The sequence below is a fragment of the Osmerus eperlanus genome, chromosome 7, assembly GCF_963692335.1.
Source record: "Osmerus eperlanus chromosome 7, fOsmEpe2.1, whole genome shotgun sequence".
Lineage (NCBI taxonomy): Eukaryota > Metazoa > Chordata > Actinopteri > Osmeriformes > Osmeridae > Osmerus > Osmerus eperlanus.
Window position 1 is genome coordinate 10972729 of NC_085024.1, and position 16466 is coordinate 10989194.

At 40.5% G+C, this 16466-nt stretch overlaps 1 protein-coding gene and 1 pseudogene across 1 annotated transcript; both read right to left on the reverse strand.

The window, feature by feature from the left end:
- Positions 1–386: 386 nt before the first annotated feature.
- On the reverse strand, positions 387–14007 carry LOC134023024 (myosin heavy chain, fast skeletal muscle-like). The gene is made up of 40 exons (XM_062464829.1): positions 13989–14007; positions 13487–13705; positions 12841–12984; positions 12565–12721; positions 12428–12455; positions 12149–12263; positions 11673–11765; positions 11516–11579; positions 11302–11400; positions 11056–11159; positions 10841–10979; positions 10619–10737; positions 10302–10451; positions 9913–10083; positions 9412–9715; positions 9198–9262; positions 8980–9067; positions 8730–8847; positions 8523–8646; positions 8085–8221; positions 7022–7277; positions 6681–6923; positions 6417–6593; positions 6064–6209; positions 5586–5676; positions 5036–5425; positions 4621–4747; positions 4376–4494; positions 4057–4253; positions 3744–3927; positions 3386–3551; positions 3066–3190; positions 2657–2965; positions 2159–2362; positions 1930–2055; positions 1347–1517; positions 1097–1201; positions 897–992; positions 609–740; positions 387–478 (listed from the first exon to the last, which is right to left on the reverse strand). The coding sequence occupies exons 2-40, from the start codon at positions 13691–13693 to the stop codon at positions 461–463; spliced, it is 5808 nt and encodes a 1935-aa protein (XP_062320813.1). The 5' UTR covers positions 13694–13705; positions 13989–14007; the 3' UTR covers positions 387–460.
- Positions 14008–15006: 999 nt separating this feature from the next.
- Positions 15007–16466, reverse strand: part of LOC134023820 (myosin heavy chain, fast skeletal muscle-like) — a 30654-nt pseudogene continuing 29194 nt past the window's right edge.

Here is a 16466-nt window from a genome sequence, read left to right on the forward strand (position 1 = left end):
AACAAACCCAAGCGCTCTTTGGTGACGTGGTTGATTACGTTACTGTTGATCATCTGTCCATCATCGTATAAAGCCCGCCCTGACAATTTGATTGGTCCGAACAGCTCTTCGGACATAGTTTTTCCCCAACCGAGCGACCCCAGACCCAACTTCCCGACCAAATTTTGTTGTGGGCGGGGCTAAGTTCGGCTGGCACCCAGGCTAACACAGGCCATGTGTTTTCAAACTAAATTTGGATGTATACATTTGTTATGTGCTTTATTGACCTGTGTAAACTTATTTCTATGTACAAAATTGTGCAACCAAAGACAACATTTCTACCTCCTACAACAAATCCACAAGCCATGACGTTTTGAAGATTGTTTCTTTTATTTTCACAACCCCTCAAAATATCACTATGTAAACCATATTTTATGAAACATAGCAATGTTTAGGCACAGGGTCTTGTTCAGGTTAGTGTCTATTCCGCTTCTTTTGCCTGATTGTAAGAAAGAAAAAAAATGGGAATTATTCTATTGAATTTTTATATTTGACAAATGTTCTGACAAAACACTGTAATGCATTTATTTCTTGTTGGAACCCTTGGTGTGACATCAGGAGATCTTTACCTTTCCAGAGTCACGACTCTTGGTTCTGAGCTTGTTGACCTGAGACTCAGCGATGTCGGCACGCTCTTCAGCCTCCTCCAGCTCATGCTGAACCTTCCTGAACTTGGACATGTGGGAGTTGGACTGCTCCTCCTTGGATAAATTCATTTTGAAAAGATTTCTTAAAAACTTGCTGCAGTCATCATTTAGACAAGAAAAATACCATTGGTAACGGCATAGAGATATACACCGAAAGCTAGGAAAGCTTTATTTTGCATAAGCAAAGCTCAAATAAGTTATTAGACTTACCGCCTCCTCAGCCTGTCTCTTGTAAGCCTTCACTTTAAGCTGCAGCTTATCCACCAGGTCCTGAAGTCTGGTTACATTCTTCTTATCCTCCTCAGTCTGATGCAGAGAGGAAATCTTAATTATTTCGAATTACACGCACTGATGATTTTTTAAATATGCAGATTTTATAAATATGCTCTGTGAATGTGTTGTTATATTACCTGGTATGTCAGCTCCTTGACTCTGCGCTCATACTTGCGGACTCCCTTGACTGCATCTACACCTCTCCTCTGTTCAGCCTCAACCTCAGTCTCCAGCTCACGCACCTGGGTGGAGAACAGGAGCGCATGGTGAATCCATCACTCCCATGCTAAAAGGTTCTTATTAACAGCATTATACCGGGAAAACATGGCTTAAGAATATTTGACCTTTCTCAAGGCAACAGGGATCATTTTACGTTTGCAAACTTACTCTGGACTCCAGTTTCTGGAGCTGCTTCTTGCCACCCTTCATGGCTAGGTTCTCTGCTTCATCCAGACGGTGCTGCAGGTCCTTGACTGTCACTTCAAGATTCTTCTTCATCCTCTCAAGGTGAGAGCTGGTGTCCTGCTCCTTCTTCAGCTCTTCTGCCATCATGGCCGCCTGCAACAATAGAATACAGCTTGGTTGAACTGAGGAACTGTACATACACATAGTATATTGTACCAGGTTACATGAAAAAAATGATTTCTCAGTACATAATTATATTATCTAGACCATATACTGGTGGAATGACCCAACAAACAAAGCCTTGTGAGAACTGAACTGCATAAGAATCAGCACCATCTAATACGTTTCTGCATTCTACTTAGATGGATCAGTGGGGGTCGACACTAGAATTATGAACACAATCACTACAACATGGCCACAAGGTGGAAAGTATGCTACCATAGGGGTAGGCTACTGTATGATTATATGGTGGTTCCATATTGCTTTGATATGGCCTTAATGATGGTGTAAGTAAAGTAGTGACTTAATAGTGACTGTACTGTGATACTTAGTTAGCCAGACACACATCAGTGATGGCCTTCTTGGCCTTCTCCTCAGCATTTCTGGCCTCCTGGACAATGTCGTCCACTTCTCCCTGCACCTGAACCAGGTCAGTCTCAAGCTTCTTCTTGGTGTTCAACAGGCTGGTGTTCTGGAAGAGAGTACACGTGGATATTAGCAAAGCAAAACCTTTGCTGTGAATGTTATGTAACAATGTATTTATGTGTATGTGTGTTTGTGTGTGCTGTCCACACCTGGGAATGCAGAAGTCCCACTCTCTCGCTGGCGTCCACCAGCTCCTGCTCGGCCACTTTGCGGCCTCTCTCTGTCTGCTCCAGACCCACTCTCAGCTCTTCAATCTCAGCCACCATCAGACCATTTCTACGTTCCACCATGGCAGCCTGTTCCTTCATGTCGTCTGCGGCCCGGACGGCATCATCCAGGTGCAACTGGGCATCCTAGAAACACCACAGAGTGTAGAGAAGATGCTGCTATGCAAAGTATTTCTTAAACCGTCCTCTACTGCTTCAGCACTACTGTTTGTACTGGAAGGTGTACTGTTTTTTGTAAGGATGATATTATGAATTGCCCTTCTATATACATGCACCCATGTCTTCCAAACCAAAACAAATATGATCTGAGATGGATATTTGAGCCCCCATTTTGAGTCTAGATCTGCAGTAATGGTCTGAAGTAAGTATTAATGTAGTTCACGGCAGTCTACTCATCACTGTGGTCAACATTCACAGTACCTTGAGCTGCCCCTGAACATTCCTCAGCTGCTTCTGGGACTCAGCAGCCTGGCGGTTAGCATGGCTCAGCTGGATCTCCATCTCATTCAGGTCTCCCTCCATCTTCTTCTTGATTCTAAGAGCATCATTCCTGCTGCGGACCTCAGAGTCCAGGGTGCTCTGCATGGAGTCCAGCATTCTCTGGCTGTTCCTCTTGATCTGCTCCATCTCCTCATCTTTCTCTGCCAGCTTCCTGTCCACCTCACCCTTGATCTGGTTCAGCTCCAGCTGCACACGCAGAATCTTGGACTCTTCATGCTCCAGTGTTCCCTAATAAAGGAATGTTTTAGCAAATGTCATTCTTAATTGTGGTAATCCTTAGAATGTTTATTATTTCCACTTCATTCTGGAAATTGTGGAGAGTTTGTACCTCAGCCTCCTCCAGAGCCGTCTGGATCTCAGACTTCTCTGTCTCCACTGTCTTCCTGGCCTTCTCCAGCTCATGGATGCTTTTGCCAGTCTCTCCGATCTGCTCGGTCAGGTCAGAGATCTCCTCTGTGATTTGATACAGAAGCTTGTTCAATTGGCAAGCTTAGTTTACTGAATCCAACACGAGTTCAACAGGAAACTGTTTTCCCCCAATTGATGGTTCTGTAAATCAACTAATGCACAGTATAATAAGATGGTGAAATAGGAACTAATTCTCTCTTTTCAATAATACAAAAGCACCACACACTACATTTATCTCACGTTGCAAGTTCTTGTTTTCTCTCTTCAGAGTCTCAAGTTGGTCAAGAGCCTCCTCATAGGAGTTCTTCATCTTGAAGAGCTCTGTGCTGAGAGAACGAGCCTCCTTCTGAGCTCCCTCCAGCTCAGCCTGGCCCTCCTCATACTTCTGCTTCCACTCTGCAAGAACCTAGGAGGAAGCACACACAAAATGAGCCTTAACAATTAATGTCAACATTTAAACAATGCGTTAGGCTCAAGGCACAAAAGCAGGGCACGAGCATGAAAATATAGTTCTTAAGCCCCAATTGCAGATTTAGGTCCATCCATGTTCCACACTTACAATTACATCAAAACCTAAAACTGGCACAATATTTTTCACCTTGTCAAAGTTTCTCTGCTTCTTATCCAGGTTTGCAGCCAGGCCATTGGCTCTTTCAACATCAATCATGAGGTCCTCCACCTCTCCCTGCAGCCTCTGCTTGGTCTTCTCCAGAGAGGCACACTTGGAGTTGGTGGCCTCGATGGTCTCCTCAGCATCCTGGAGACGCTGAGCCAACTTCTTTCTGATGACAAAAAAAGTACACGTGCAAACTTTGAGTGGTTGACAATAACTTTATACTGGGGTACTATGAATTACTATCAACTTTGTATATTGCGAGCTTAAGGAAGACTATTGCATTTTTTGCACTTACTTGGCCTCTTCCAGCTCCTCTGTCCTCTGGATGGCATCAGTTTCATACTTGGTTCTCCACTGAGCCACCTCAGAGTTAGCCTTGGACATGCCACGTTGTAGCTCTGCCTTAGCCTCCTGTTCCTCCTCAAACTGCTCTCTCAGCAGGTCACAGTCGTGCCGGGCAGATTGGACACCATGGGCCAGTGCGTTCTTAGCCTGAGAGGAAAATAATTGAAGATGTGGGTGAAGTAGTAAGGGACCAAAAAAGAGTATTTGCAAACCACTGTACTGTAAAACTGTCATAGTTAATCAACATAGGGCTTCTTTAGTTGTTTTACCTTGACCTCCTCCTCAACATGCCTCTTGAGCTCCTCAATCTGCTGGGTGTAGGCCTGCTTGCCTCTGGTCAACTGGGACACCAGGGCTTCCTTCTCCTCCAGCTGGCGACCAAACTCACCTGTGGGGAATTAAGGAAGCTCTTCCTTAAGTCTGATTCTCTATTATACTTGTTTTGGTTGTTTTCAATATACACCTTGTGGAACATATTTCTGCATGTAGGCCTTTGAACAGATATGTCCCGTACCGTTCTCAGTGAGGAGTCGGGCTCTCTGTCCACTGATGTCATTGACCTGGCGAACATTCTCATCGTTCTTGGTCTTGATCTCACTGAGCTGGTCCTCAAGGGTACGGCACATCTTCTCCAGATTGCCCTGTGGAACAAACATCATGTTTCAATCACATAGATAGGTTTTTTCTTTATACTGTTAAGTGTAACACAATGTTTTCCTACTGAAGTTGTGAAATCTTTAAATTGTTAAAATGTAGTAAATTATATCAAATTACAAAACGTGCCTTTAAGAGGGAATTTAGAATCAGTAAAAGGTGAACATAAAAAGGCTTTCCACAAACCTTGGTAACCCACTCTAAAACCTTTTGCTTACTTGGTTACAGTTTTACATATATTCTATCGTCTGTTTAGGTCTATTTGTATCACTGACCTTAGCCTTAGCAACTGCCTCCATGTTAGAAGAAAGGTCATCAATCTCCATCTTGTATTCACTCTTCTCTTTCTCCAGCTTCTGTTTGACGCGCTGCAGGTTGTCGATCTGCTCTCCCAGCTCTGCCACACTGTCAGCCTGCTTCTTCCTCAGGGCTGAGGCTGTGGACTCATGCTGCAGGGTGGACTCCTCCAGGTCACGTCTCAGCTTCTGGAACTCAGCCTCTCGCTTCTTATTCATCTCAATCTGAGCAGATGTGGCGCCTCCAGCCTCCTCCAGCCTCTCACTGATCTCCTCAAGTTCCCTGGAAAGATCAGCCCTCTGCTTCTCCACCTTGGCCCTGGCAGCACGCTCAGCCTCAATCTCTTCTTCCAGCTCTTCAATACGAGCCTACAGTAGACGAACACATTTAGCATCACAGTCTCAAAATTATGCCCTACATACGAGAGGAAAAGGACTAAATAGACAAGGTGCATTTTAAAGACAAGCAAGTCCAATATCATCAAGGCAAAAAAAAGGAAATGTTACTTGTTTAGCAACAACAGCGCACCTGGAGCTCCTTGATCTTCTTCTGCAGCTGGGCACCCAGAGACTGCTCATCCTCAACCTTGCTGAGGAGCTGGCTGGTCTCAAAGTCCTTCCTTTAGTGCACACATTAATCCATGTCAGGTTTTGGTTTTGTGTCATTGAGTTGAGATTAAATTGTAAAGCACATCCATAATTTTTCTGTTAATTATTTCAAAAGAAAAGCCTTGCTATCCCTAATGATAAAGATATTCAATTAAGTAATCCAAAGGTTATCTGATTAGTATAATTAGAAACAAAACTCAGTTTCATAGGTCTTTATTATTGCATTACTCCAAGGTGAGTAATATGAATAATCAATGTAAAAAGCATTACCTATATATGGGGTTGAACATTGGACGTCAAAATTATTATGTTGAAGTGGAAATTCAATGTAAGGATTGCTGGAGTAAAAGAAATCAATATGATGTCAAGAATGTCTATAATGATTATACAATACTTACTTCTTGATCTTTTCATCGGACTGCTGCTTGTCGTTCTCCAGGTCCATTATGGACTCCTGGGCCAGTTTCAGGTCTCCCTCCAGCTTTCTCTTGCCTCTCTCCAGGTCCATACGGAGCTTTTTCTCTTGCTCCAGAGAACCTTCAAGCTAGAGGACAAAACGCATTTCTCATACTAAAGCTTTGATGTTAACAGTTATTTATTCATTATATAGTAATATATAATATTCGTTATATTAGTCAATTGTCCTACTGAATCCCTAAAACTAATTTATTATATGAGATTAAATTCAATACCAATAGAGGCAAAGTTGGATAAAACCCCAAATTGTGCACAAAAAGTTAACTTTACTCACATCATCAACTTGCTGTTCCAGCTTGGTCTTGGCCTTGGTCAGAGTGTTGACTTTGTCCTCCTCGGCCTGCAGGTCATCCAGTGTCTGCTGGTGGGCCTCTTGCAGGGCTTTCTTCTCCTTGGTCAGCTTGGCAACACTCTCATCTTGAGATGCCATCTCCTCAGTCAGGTTTTTAACCTGCACAAGACAAAGTTAGTCCAAGTGAAAACTATTGTTGGTGCTTTTGAACAAAATACTGCTTGGTTATTGGTGAGATGTTGATACCTTGTTCTCTGTGGCATGTTTCTCCTTCTCCACTTTGGCCAAGGTAAGCTCCAGATCATCAATGTCCTTCTTCAGTTCAGAGCACTCATCCTCCAGCTTCCTCTTCTTGGCGGTCAGCTCAGCATTGATCTCCTCTTCATCCTCCAGTCTTTCTGTTGTCTCTTTGAGTTTAGCCTCCAGCTGGATCTTGCTCTTGATCAGACCCTCACATCTCTCCTCAGCATCATTCAGACCTTCTGATTCCTGAGAAAATAACAGAGGTTAATTAGACTTGAATGTGGTGTGTGTGTGTGTGTGTGTGTGTGTGTGTGTGTGTGTGTGTGTGTGTGTGGCTCACTCACAGATGCAACTTGGAGAGCCAAGTCATTCTTCTCCTGCATGAGGGACACCATTTTCTCCTCCAGCTCCTTTTTGCGAGCCTCAGTTTTGGTAAGAGTAGCTTTACATTTCTCATAGTCCTCTTTCATGTTGGCCAGCTCCTTCTCTGTCTCAGCACTTTGCAGGAGAGGCTTGATCTTGTAGTAAACCTTCATCCATGGCCAGTGTTTCACATTCATGAATGAGCGGACATTGTACTGGATGGTGTAGATAGACTCTCTGATAATGAGAGATAGACACAGTAATTGTTTAGCTTGATATGAATTATGCAATGTAATTGCATAATTTTACCCTAGTCCCAACCCATTCCTAGCCTGGTCCTAACCAGACCCTCGTACATTTCATTTGTACAGAGGGTCTGGGATCGCTCCATTGACAAGTGTTAACTTCCTTGAAGGCGGGTACTCTGATGAAGTTTAAAACTATTGGATCTGCCCAGAGCCACTCTGATCTGCCATAACCAATTGCTAGCGTTCGCCTTAGCCAACTCCTTCACCACTACTGTAACGGAGCCACAATAAAAACTTCAATCAAACTTTTCCCGAACCCCGTGGGGAGGAGGGCCACAACATCATGGCCACCAACAAAACTTAGCAAAGATTGTTCTTGCTCCGGCTTTAACTTTTGGATATTCGGCAGCAACTCCGCCGCCATTACTGAACTACAACTCAAACTAGCGAACGACATCAACGTCATCGTTCTCAGCCACTCCCTCTGTTCGCTGATTGGACATACACAAATTTTGTTTCCAAAAACTGACTAATACACCGAAATCCCAGACCTAGTACAGAAGCAAAATCTAAATTGAGCGGAAGTACGTAGGAGGGCAGAGCCAGCCTAACCCATTCCAACATGTAAAGTCTATCATTCTTTCAAGCCCAAGATAGCCATCATTCCAAAATGACAAGTTTACATCATTATTCTAACAATAGCTTCATAGTAAAACCAAATGTATCACTCCCTACAAACAAGATTTGAATGCAAATACTTGAATCCATATTTTTCCTGTTATCATCTCCATCTCACCTTCTCTCCATCATCTTGGTAAACTCCTTCCTCATCACGTATCCACGGGCAAGAGCCTGTGTCATGGTTACCAGACTAGCAAGCTTCTCATCTCTCATCTCCTCAAGGACACCAAGCAGACCAGCTTTGAAGAACACCTGACACACAGGTATAAAACAAAACTTAAATAAACAACATAAACACTTCTAGTGTTAACATATTGCTATCTAAGTAGAAAGCAAAGTGATGTATGATGTTAGGATCAAATAAATGCCAATGAAGTGACATTTTTCATATATAGTCATATTCTGGTCTCATATTATTAAGATTGTTAGATTGCTCTCAAAAACTTTAACTGCATTTGGAATGTCTACCAGGTAAATAAGATATTTAATAACCTCTGTAGGTCACTAACATGAGTTGCCAGTATCCCATCGTCAATAGTGTATGGTATGTTACCTTGGTGTGTCCAAACTTGTACTCCTCATGGTTCACATCAATTGACCCAAGCAGCTTCTCAGAAGCCTTCTTGTTATCCATGAACTGGCCTTCGGGGATGACACCGGCATTCAATACTTTGTATCTGAATAGTGAGAAATTTGGTTTATTAATTGATATGTTGTTATCTATCTACTATATATTTGTTGGATTTGTGTGTAACATTACCTCTGCTTGAAGTCAGCATAGAGGATTCTGCTGGGGAAGCCCTTTGTGCAAATCCTAATACCCTCCAGCACACCATTACACCTCAGCTGGTGGATAACCAGGAAGTTCTCCATGAGACCTGGATGAAACATTTAGGGTCAGCTTTTTACTTTGTGGAACTTAATCATAGAAATAATAATCAAATGAATATACTCAATGTTTAAAGTAATAATGACTTCAGATTATTAATACGTAAAACAATATATTTTACCTGGAGTCTTTGACTCATTGGGGATCAGACAACGCACAAAATGAGGGTGGGTGCTCCTCAAGTTGGTCATCAGCTTACCCAAGTTCTCCTGTAAGGTTGTTATAAAGCATTGTTACTTTCAGATATTATCCAAAATAAAGCTAAAATGCTCATTAATATTAAAGTACAATCACAGCATGAAAATATCCAAAATTATATTAAAAAAAAACCTCACTCACTCTGAACTGAGAGGACACAGTCTGCATGGAACCTCCCTTCTTCTTGCCTCCTTTCTTTGTGGTATCTGTTATAGGAGTGTCAGGAGTTAGACAGCATAATAAATTAATATGTCTTGTTGTTTGAACAATACTGTTAATTAATTCATTAACAAATCATGTTAAAATGTGTTATGTATAAACCTGTGTGTTTGTCATTTAATTCAACCATACTAACCCTCAGGTGGGGGAGCAACATAGAGCGTGGCCAACAGTTTGGTTGAGGACTTTCCATACAGCTGAATCACAGAGTCGTTCAGGGGATCCTTGTTCTTGTCCAGCCAGCCAGTGACATTGTAGTCCACTGTACCAGCATAGTGGATCAGAGAGAAGTGGGCTTCTGCTTTGCCCTTTGCTGGTTTAGGCTTCTCAAATGCCTTAGTCTTTCCAAGATGTTGGTCATACAGCTTGTTCTTGAAGGAAACGTCTGAAGCCTTGGGGAACATGCACTCCTCTTCAAGGATGGAGAAAATGCCCATTGGCTGTGAAATATAAAGTGATCAGTCAAATATACTGTGTATAAGAAGAGTGAGCCGAAACAGCAACATTGAATTAGACATCTAATGAGCACTGTGATATGATAAGAACATGTCAGTTTATTCATACTTTATCTACATGTATGAGTAACCTTGTATCCTTGCCAGGTATGAAACATCCACAGTTTTTACAGACACCTCACCTTCTCAATAAGCTCAATGCAGGCAGCCAAGTCCATGCCAAAGTCAATGAAAGCCCAGACAATGCCCTCCTTCTTGTACTCCTCTTGCTCCAGGACGAACATGGTGTGGTTGAAGAACTGTTGCAGTTTCTCATTGGTGAAGTTGATGCACAGCTGCTCCATGCTGTTGTACTGTAGATTTGCAAAGTTTGGCAGAACTTTATTGAGTGATCCCACCATACCAAAGGTATTTTTTACTTTATCTGCACTTTTTGTTCCTCTAAAATCAAATCATTGAAATAGAGTAGATACTATCTGTATAGTGCAATGACACACGAAAGAAACCACTTTTGAATGTATTTCTAAAAAAAGATATCTAATATTTCCATAATGACCAATCTCAAACTCACGTCAAAGATCTCAAAACCAGCAATGTCAAGCACACCGATGTAGTAGTTCCTTGGCTGCTTGGTGTCCAACATCTGGTTGATGCGGACGACCATCCACAAGAACATCCTCTCATAGATGGACTTGGCCAGAGCACTCACTGAATTTTTCACCTGTGTAACATTACATAATACAAAATGTTGGTTCCATTTAAACATTGATTTCATTTTATGAATTGTTTTTTACCCGTAATAATTGAAAACACTATGCTAAAATTAATATTACAATCAAGCTTTATTTCTTAACAGCATATCAGTTCCAAAATTTTTTAAAGCCTTACCTGAGGCACTGTCTGACCCTTGGTCACATACTCATTGCCGACCTTCACTCTGGGGTAGCACAGGGCTTTCAGCATTTCAGCTGAGTTCAGACCCAGAAGGTAGCCAATTTTATCAGCCACTGGGGAGAGAAAGGAGGAATGAGCATCAGAGTGCAATGTTTATCACAGGAATATAGTCAAATTAATGCTCTTTAGAACATCGATACAAACAATTTGGCTTACCATCCGTGCCATCTGGCTCAGCCTGCTCCTCACGCTGCTTCTGCTTGAAGTGCATGTTGCCATGGTGCATGACAGCACCGGTAAACTTGTAGATGCCTATTTTCTCTTCACCGGTGAAGCCCAATATGTCAATAGCATCCTGGAGGGGGAATGAAAGTTTACAATAAACCACCAATACAATATGATTTTCAAGTTCAACCCTTTTAGTGACTTACATCTGTGGCATCAAGCTCGACTGTGTCATCAATACTGGCCACTGTGATCTGACCCTGGCTGATCATGGGGTAGTCATAGGGGTTGGTGGTGATAAGTGACATTTCTGTGGAGACAAAACTAAAATTATTATCACCCAAGGCATGTGTACATTTTATGTAAAAGGCTGAACCCTCAATGAGTGGACAAAGGAGTAAATGAACATATTCTCAGAACACATTCAGAACATATTCTCTGCAATGCCTCACCAACAAGCTCAGGTTTGTGGTTGGTCATCATCTGGTAGAAGATGTGGTAGCCTCTCTCATCAGGCAGCTGGAAACTTACTCTGGACTTCTCCAGCAGGTCTGTGAGAGACATAGTTGAAAGGATAGAGAAAAATGTGAACATTTTAAATCTCAAGTGAATGCACACCAACATTTATTTAAAGGATCAACTGGGAAATAATCCAAACCTACTTACAGGTCTCAATGTCAGCACTTGCCAGTTTTCCATTCATGTGGAAGTGAATCCTAATGAATTTACCCTGAAAGAGTGCATAGAGAGAGCTTTTTCAACGTATCCTATTGATTTCTAAGTTAATGTAATATGTGAAAATAAATATTTTCCCTCAACTTACAAAGCGAGATGAGTTGTCATTCCTCACTGTCTTGGCATTACCATAGGACTCCAGTAGAGGGTTAGCTGCAATGATCTGATCCTCAAGGGAACCCTGAAGGGAGACAAACCAGTTGGTCATTTAGACTAATCACCAATATTCCAAATTAATTCTCTCGTCACTTTATCTTTAATCATTCACTCCTGGAACGCTTCCCCTAGACTAGGTCTAACCCTCTTTATATATTATGTTTGAACACCTTTAGTTTAATATGTTTGTTTTCAAATGTGGGGGGACAGATTTTTTTTATAACTGATGATGCAGCCGGTGACTAGAATTTTCTTAATAAAAAATGGGAGGATATATTTACAGTTTTCATGTCAAATAAAAGATACGCCCTTGAACTGTACCATGGAAATACTTTTTTGGGGGGCTGAAAACAATGATGGGTCAACAATTGATGGCATGCATTTTATATGGTGTATATAAGGTCATACCTGCATTTTGCCGGGTACTGGTTCCTTCTTCTTCTCACCTCCAGAAACAGCAATTGTGGCAAAGTACTGGATGACACGTTTGGTGTTTACAGTCTTTCCAGCACCGGATTCTCCACTAGTTTATTAGATGATCAAAATATAATTTAGTGTGCATGAACTAAAATAAGTATTGTCAAGCTTCTTAAGTCATTAATCACAACCATTTTCATATTTATATACATATAAGTATATATATAGTATATACATAAAGTATACACTCAGTTAAAGTCTTAAACTTACGTGATTAGGACTGACTGGTTCTCCTTATCTGAAAGTAAATTGACAAATAAATGTGTCGGAAGTGATACAAGAAGCTACTAAGAATACATCCGTCCATCTATTTATGAATTCAGCCATCCATCCGTGAGTGTCCATACCAGTCAACATGAACTGATAGGCGTTGTCAGAGACGGAGAAGATGTGGGGTGGAGCCTCCATACGCTTCTTCCCTCTGTAGGCGTTAACCACTTCCATGTCATATACAGGGAGCCACTTGTAGGGGTTCACCGTGGCACAGAAGAGCCCAGAGTAGGTCTGCATATGAGCAGAGAGTAAAGGGAAATATTGCTATTAAAGTTCAAGTCTACATTTTCTGAGGGTGTCATTTGCTTCCTTAAGGTGGCTCACATTATACATATGTGTAGTTTTCTTACGTAAATCATCCATGCGGCATAACGCTCTTTGAGGTTATACAGGACAGTAGCTTCACTGAGGTATGTCATCATGGCCATGTCCTCAATCTTATCATATTTAGGAGGGTTCATCTGCAAGATTTCCTCTTCTTTGAAAGTTTTAACCTGAAAGATTATGTCAATTACATGCATGAAGCCTACACTAATTGAATAATGTATACATTTTTCAAGTGAATTTCAATCATATTTCATATTTTATCAGCTTAAACAGCTTAACCCTTGTGCTGCGAAGGCAGCACTGTTGCAATACGACGGTGGGTCACAATGGGTCAGAATGACCCGAAGATAACACAAGGGTTAAACAGCTTAACCCTTGTGCTGCCTTCGGGTCACATGACCCAAAGGTTCATAACGAACCACCGTTGTGTTTACCCAATTTTACCCAATACAAAAACAAATAAAAATTATTTTCTTTTAACCATTGCAATGTGGGGGGTCTGAGACAGCCCGACAGTTAAAAGAAAATGCTTCACTTTGTTTTTGTAGGAGGTAAATCTGTCGCAATACGACGGTGGGTCACAATGACTGATGGGTCAGAATGACCCGAAGATAACACAAGGGTTAAATGTGTCAGTTCCATTTCATTCCATGCTAAGTATCCTCTTACCTCCTCAGTGCTAAGGATTTTCACATCACATTTTGCGCCATCCCTCTTAACAACCAGACCCTTGAGGTACAACTCTTTGACATCGGGTATATAGCAGGCATTCTTAGAATCAAATGGTGCAGCCTGGGCCTCAAGCCTCTCCCTCTCAGATTTACGAAGGTAAATGGCAGCCTTGCCATATTGGGCCATCTCCGCGTCCGTACTCATGGTGCCGATTCACTGGGGAAAAAATATATCACTGTTACAAAATCTATTCCTTCTTTTGATTTAAATTATGTTCCCTTTTTTAATTAATTCATAATTATCCTGTTGGCCTGAAAGTATAAATGATGAGTGCATTTACTGTATATTACTGTAAAGTAAGTAGGCCTCAGAAGCCTACAATAGGTGTACATTCAATCTTAAAAAAAAAACATTTTATACAATTACAATAGTAGATATACTGATGGTGCTTGAGCTTTGAGCTGTATACATTTATATGAAGCATCAAACTGTGTCTCACCTGTTTTTCCCCTCCCAGATGAAATTGACTCTTAGTTGGTGCTGTAAAATATGTTTGTTTTTTGAGTAATTTATCCGAAATAAAACAACCAGAACAACATATACAATATTTACATGTCATTGCTATACCTCCCATCACATATGAGTGTTACATAGTCGGGATGTACCGATAAGAAAATGATTGGCCAACACTGTAAGCCGATATTCAGGTAACAAAATTGACCGATGCCGATATTTTGACTTTACTCTACATTTCTACAAAGTCAGAACATTTTATAAACATTGTCCTTCTGATGAGGCCTTTAATTACTGCTCACTTTAATTTGGGTTAATTATAAATAATTTGTTCATATATTTGATTAAGAAAAAATGTATACCCCATTCAGACATAGGACAAATGACCACAAATGTGATATGGTATACACATTTGATGGACACTGACACGTGAAAAAAAAAAAAAAAAAACGTAGCCTATTGTAGAAATATCATGGTGTCTTTTCAAACATCACAATTGGTCGCAAGTAATCTGCCATTTTAAAGTAGTCAGCAGATATAAACATTATTTTTTTGTGTGGCCAAAACCAATGAATGGAAAATGAATCAGTGCATCCCTGCTACACAACAAACATGATTTACTGTAAATGTTAAATATCGTTCAAGAACAAAAACATAGTTTTCAACATCCAATATCTTATAGTAAACCAAAGTTTGTCATCCCAAAATAGTATTTCAGTTATGAGACAAAAACGTTGTATCACATTGTCTGTCTTTACATTCAAAACTCAATCTTACATGTTTGTCCACAATAGTTGACTCATTTTTCTTGGATATGGGCAAGGCAAACCTATATTACGTAACAAGCGTTATGAGTTTTATCTATGTGCCTGATCTCAATAAAAAGGATGTGAAAATAACAAGTATCTTACCCCACAGGTGGAAGTTGTCTGTCCGTGGATGCTGCTCTGTGGGACTCCTTATATCTAGTGGAGAGTGATTAGCAAGCAGAAGCTAATTGTGGACTACTCTCCTAAAGGAGATGGATTAGAGACAAGAGTTTACAGTTTGATTCTCACCCGGTCCCTTGCTTTCCGTGCTTCACTCTGTCTCAATTGCATAATATACGACATTTCTGAATATATTACGCATTATGTTCAGTTTTCTTTTCTTCAGTGTTTTTTTTATGGGTTTACTCATATACGTTATACAATAATGTATACAAAGGCCTTAGCTGGATTTCTCTTATGTACAGTAAACATTAAAGGTTGTAATGAGTACAGTACTAGATCCAGCTGGATCATTGGCGATCCATATTTATAATTTTATTTTTTTGTTTTACAGCATGCAGTTTGCACGCCTTTTGACCAATTTGCTTAATTTCTGTCCTGTTTCATTCTATATCATAGAAATTATTTTTTATAGGTTCTCCAGAAAAGGAAAAACGTGTTTTTATTTGACAGGGAACAATGGGTGTATTATTTCAAATCCAACGTGAAGAGTATAGAGATCAAATGTCTGGTTACCCACATACATGAGTGAACTGTATGGATTTTATAATAATGACTTTGAAATGTGTCCAGTCTGGTTAACTTTCATTAATCTTCTTCAGTCTATTGAAATCTAACACCTATTTCTTTTGGATAATAAATTATCGAATGACATGATCTACTGATTTAGCAAGCCATAGACATTTACAGTAGGCTTACTATACATCCAGTTATAAGGAGACAACATGTAAAGATGTCATGCCTGTATTTCAGGTTTCTCTGGTTGGAAATGAATGAACTTCATCCCAAAGCTTTGATGACATTAACTGAGGCTGAGACAAACCATCTGTGCTACATGTCTGGCTTGATTACATCTAGCACATATTTGACATAGAAAAGTTGTAAAACTTGTCAAACGATTACAAACTACTTAACAAAAAGTTATTCAAGTAAGGGCTAACCAACTAAAAATGTATTATTGCAGTGGGGTAATTAATTGAGCAGTTTTGCATGATTCTTGCATGACCATGCAACATTGTCCAATGATATGTGAAAGATCTTATTTTAAACCCCAGTAAACATAAACGACACATAAGCAATTACTTTGGTAGCTCAAGTAGCGCTGGTAGCTTGGACCAATAAACATATCATATCCCCTAAGTTTAAGTCCAATTTGAGATTTGAGGTGTCAAATGCAATATCAGGCCAATAAATAACTGTATATGCCTCCAATGAAAGGCCAGAAAAGGTTTTGGCTTGGCAGACCTTCAGAGCTATTTATCTGACTGGCCACTTAATCATGGTATCAATGTCCAAAGTATGAATGGGATATGTTGTGGTGGAACATCTGGACATATATGGTCACATTGCTTTCTTGCCCACCACCTTGACATCACCATGTTGGAAAACAGCTTGACAGTACAAGAAGAAATATACTCATTCAGCAGTGCCACATGAGATGTATCATGTCAGAGATGCCTTATATGCTTGTCGAA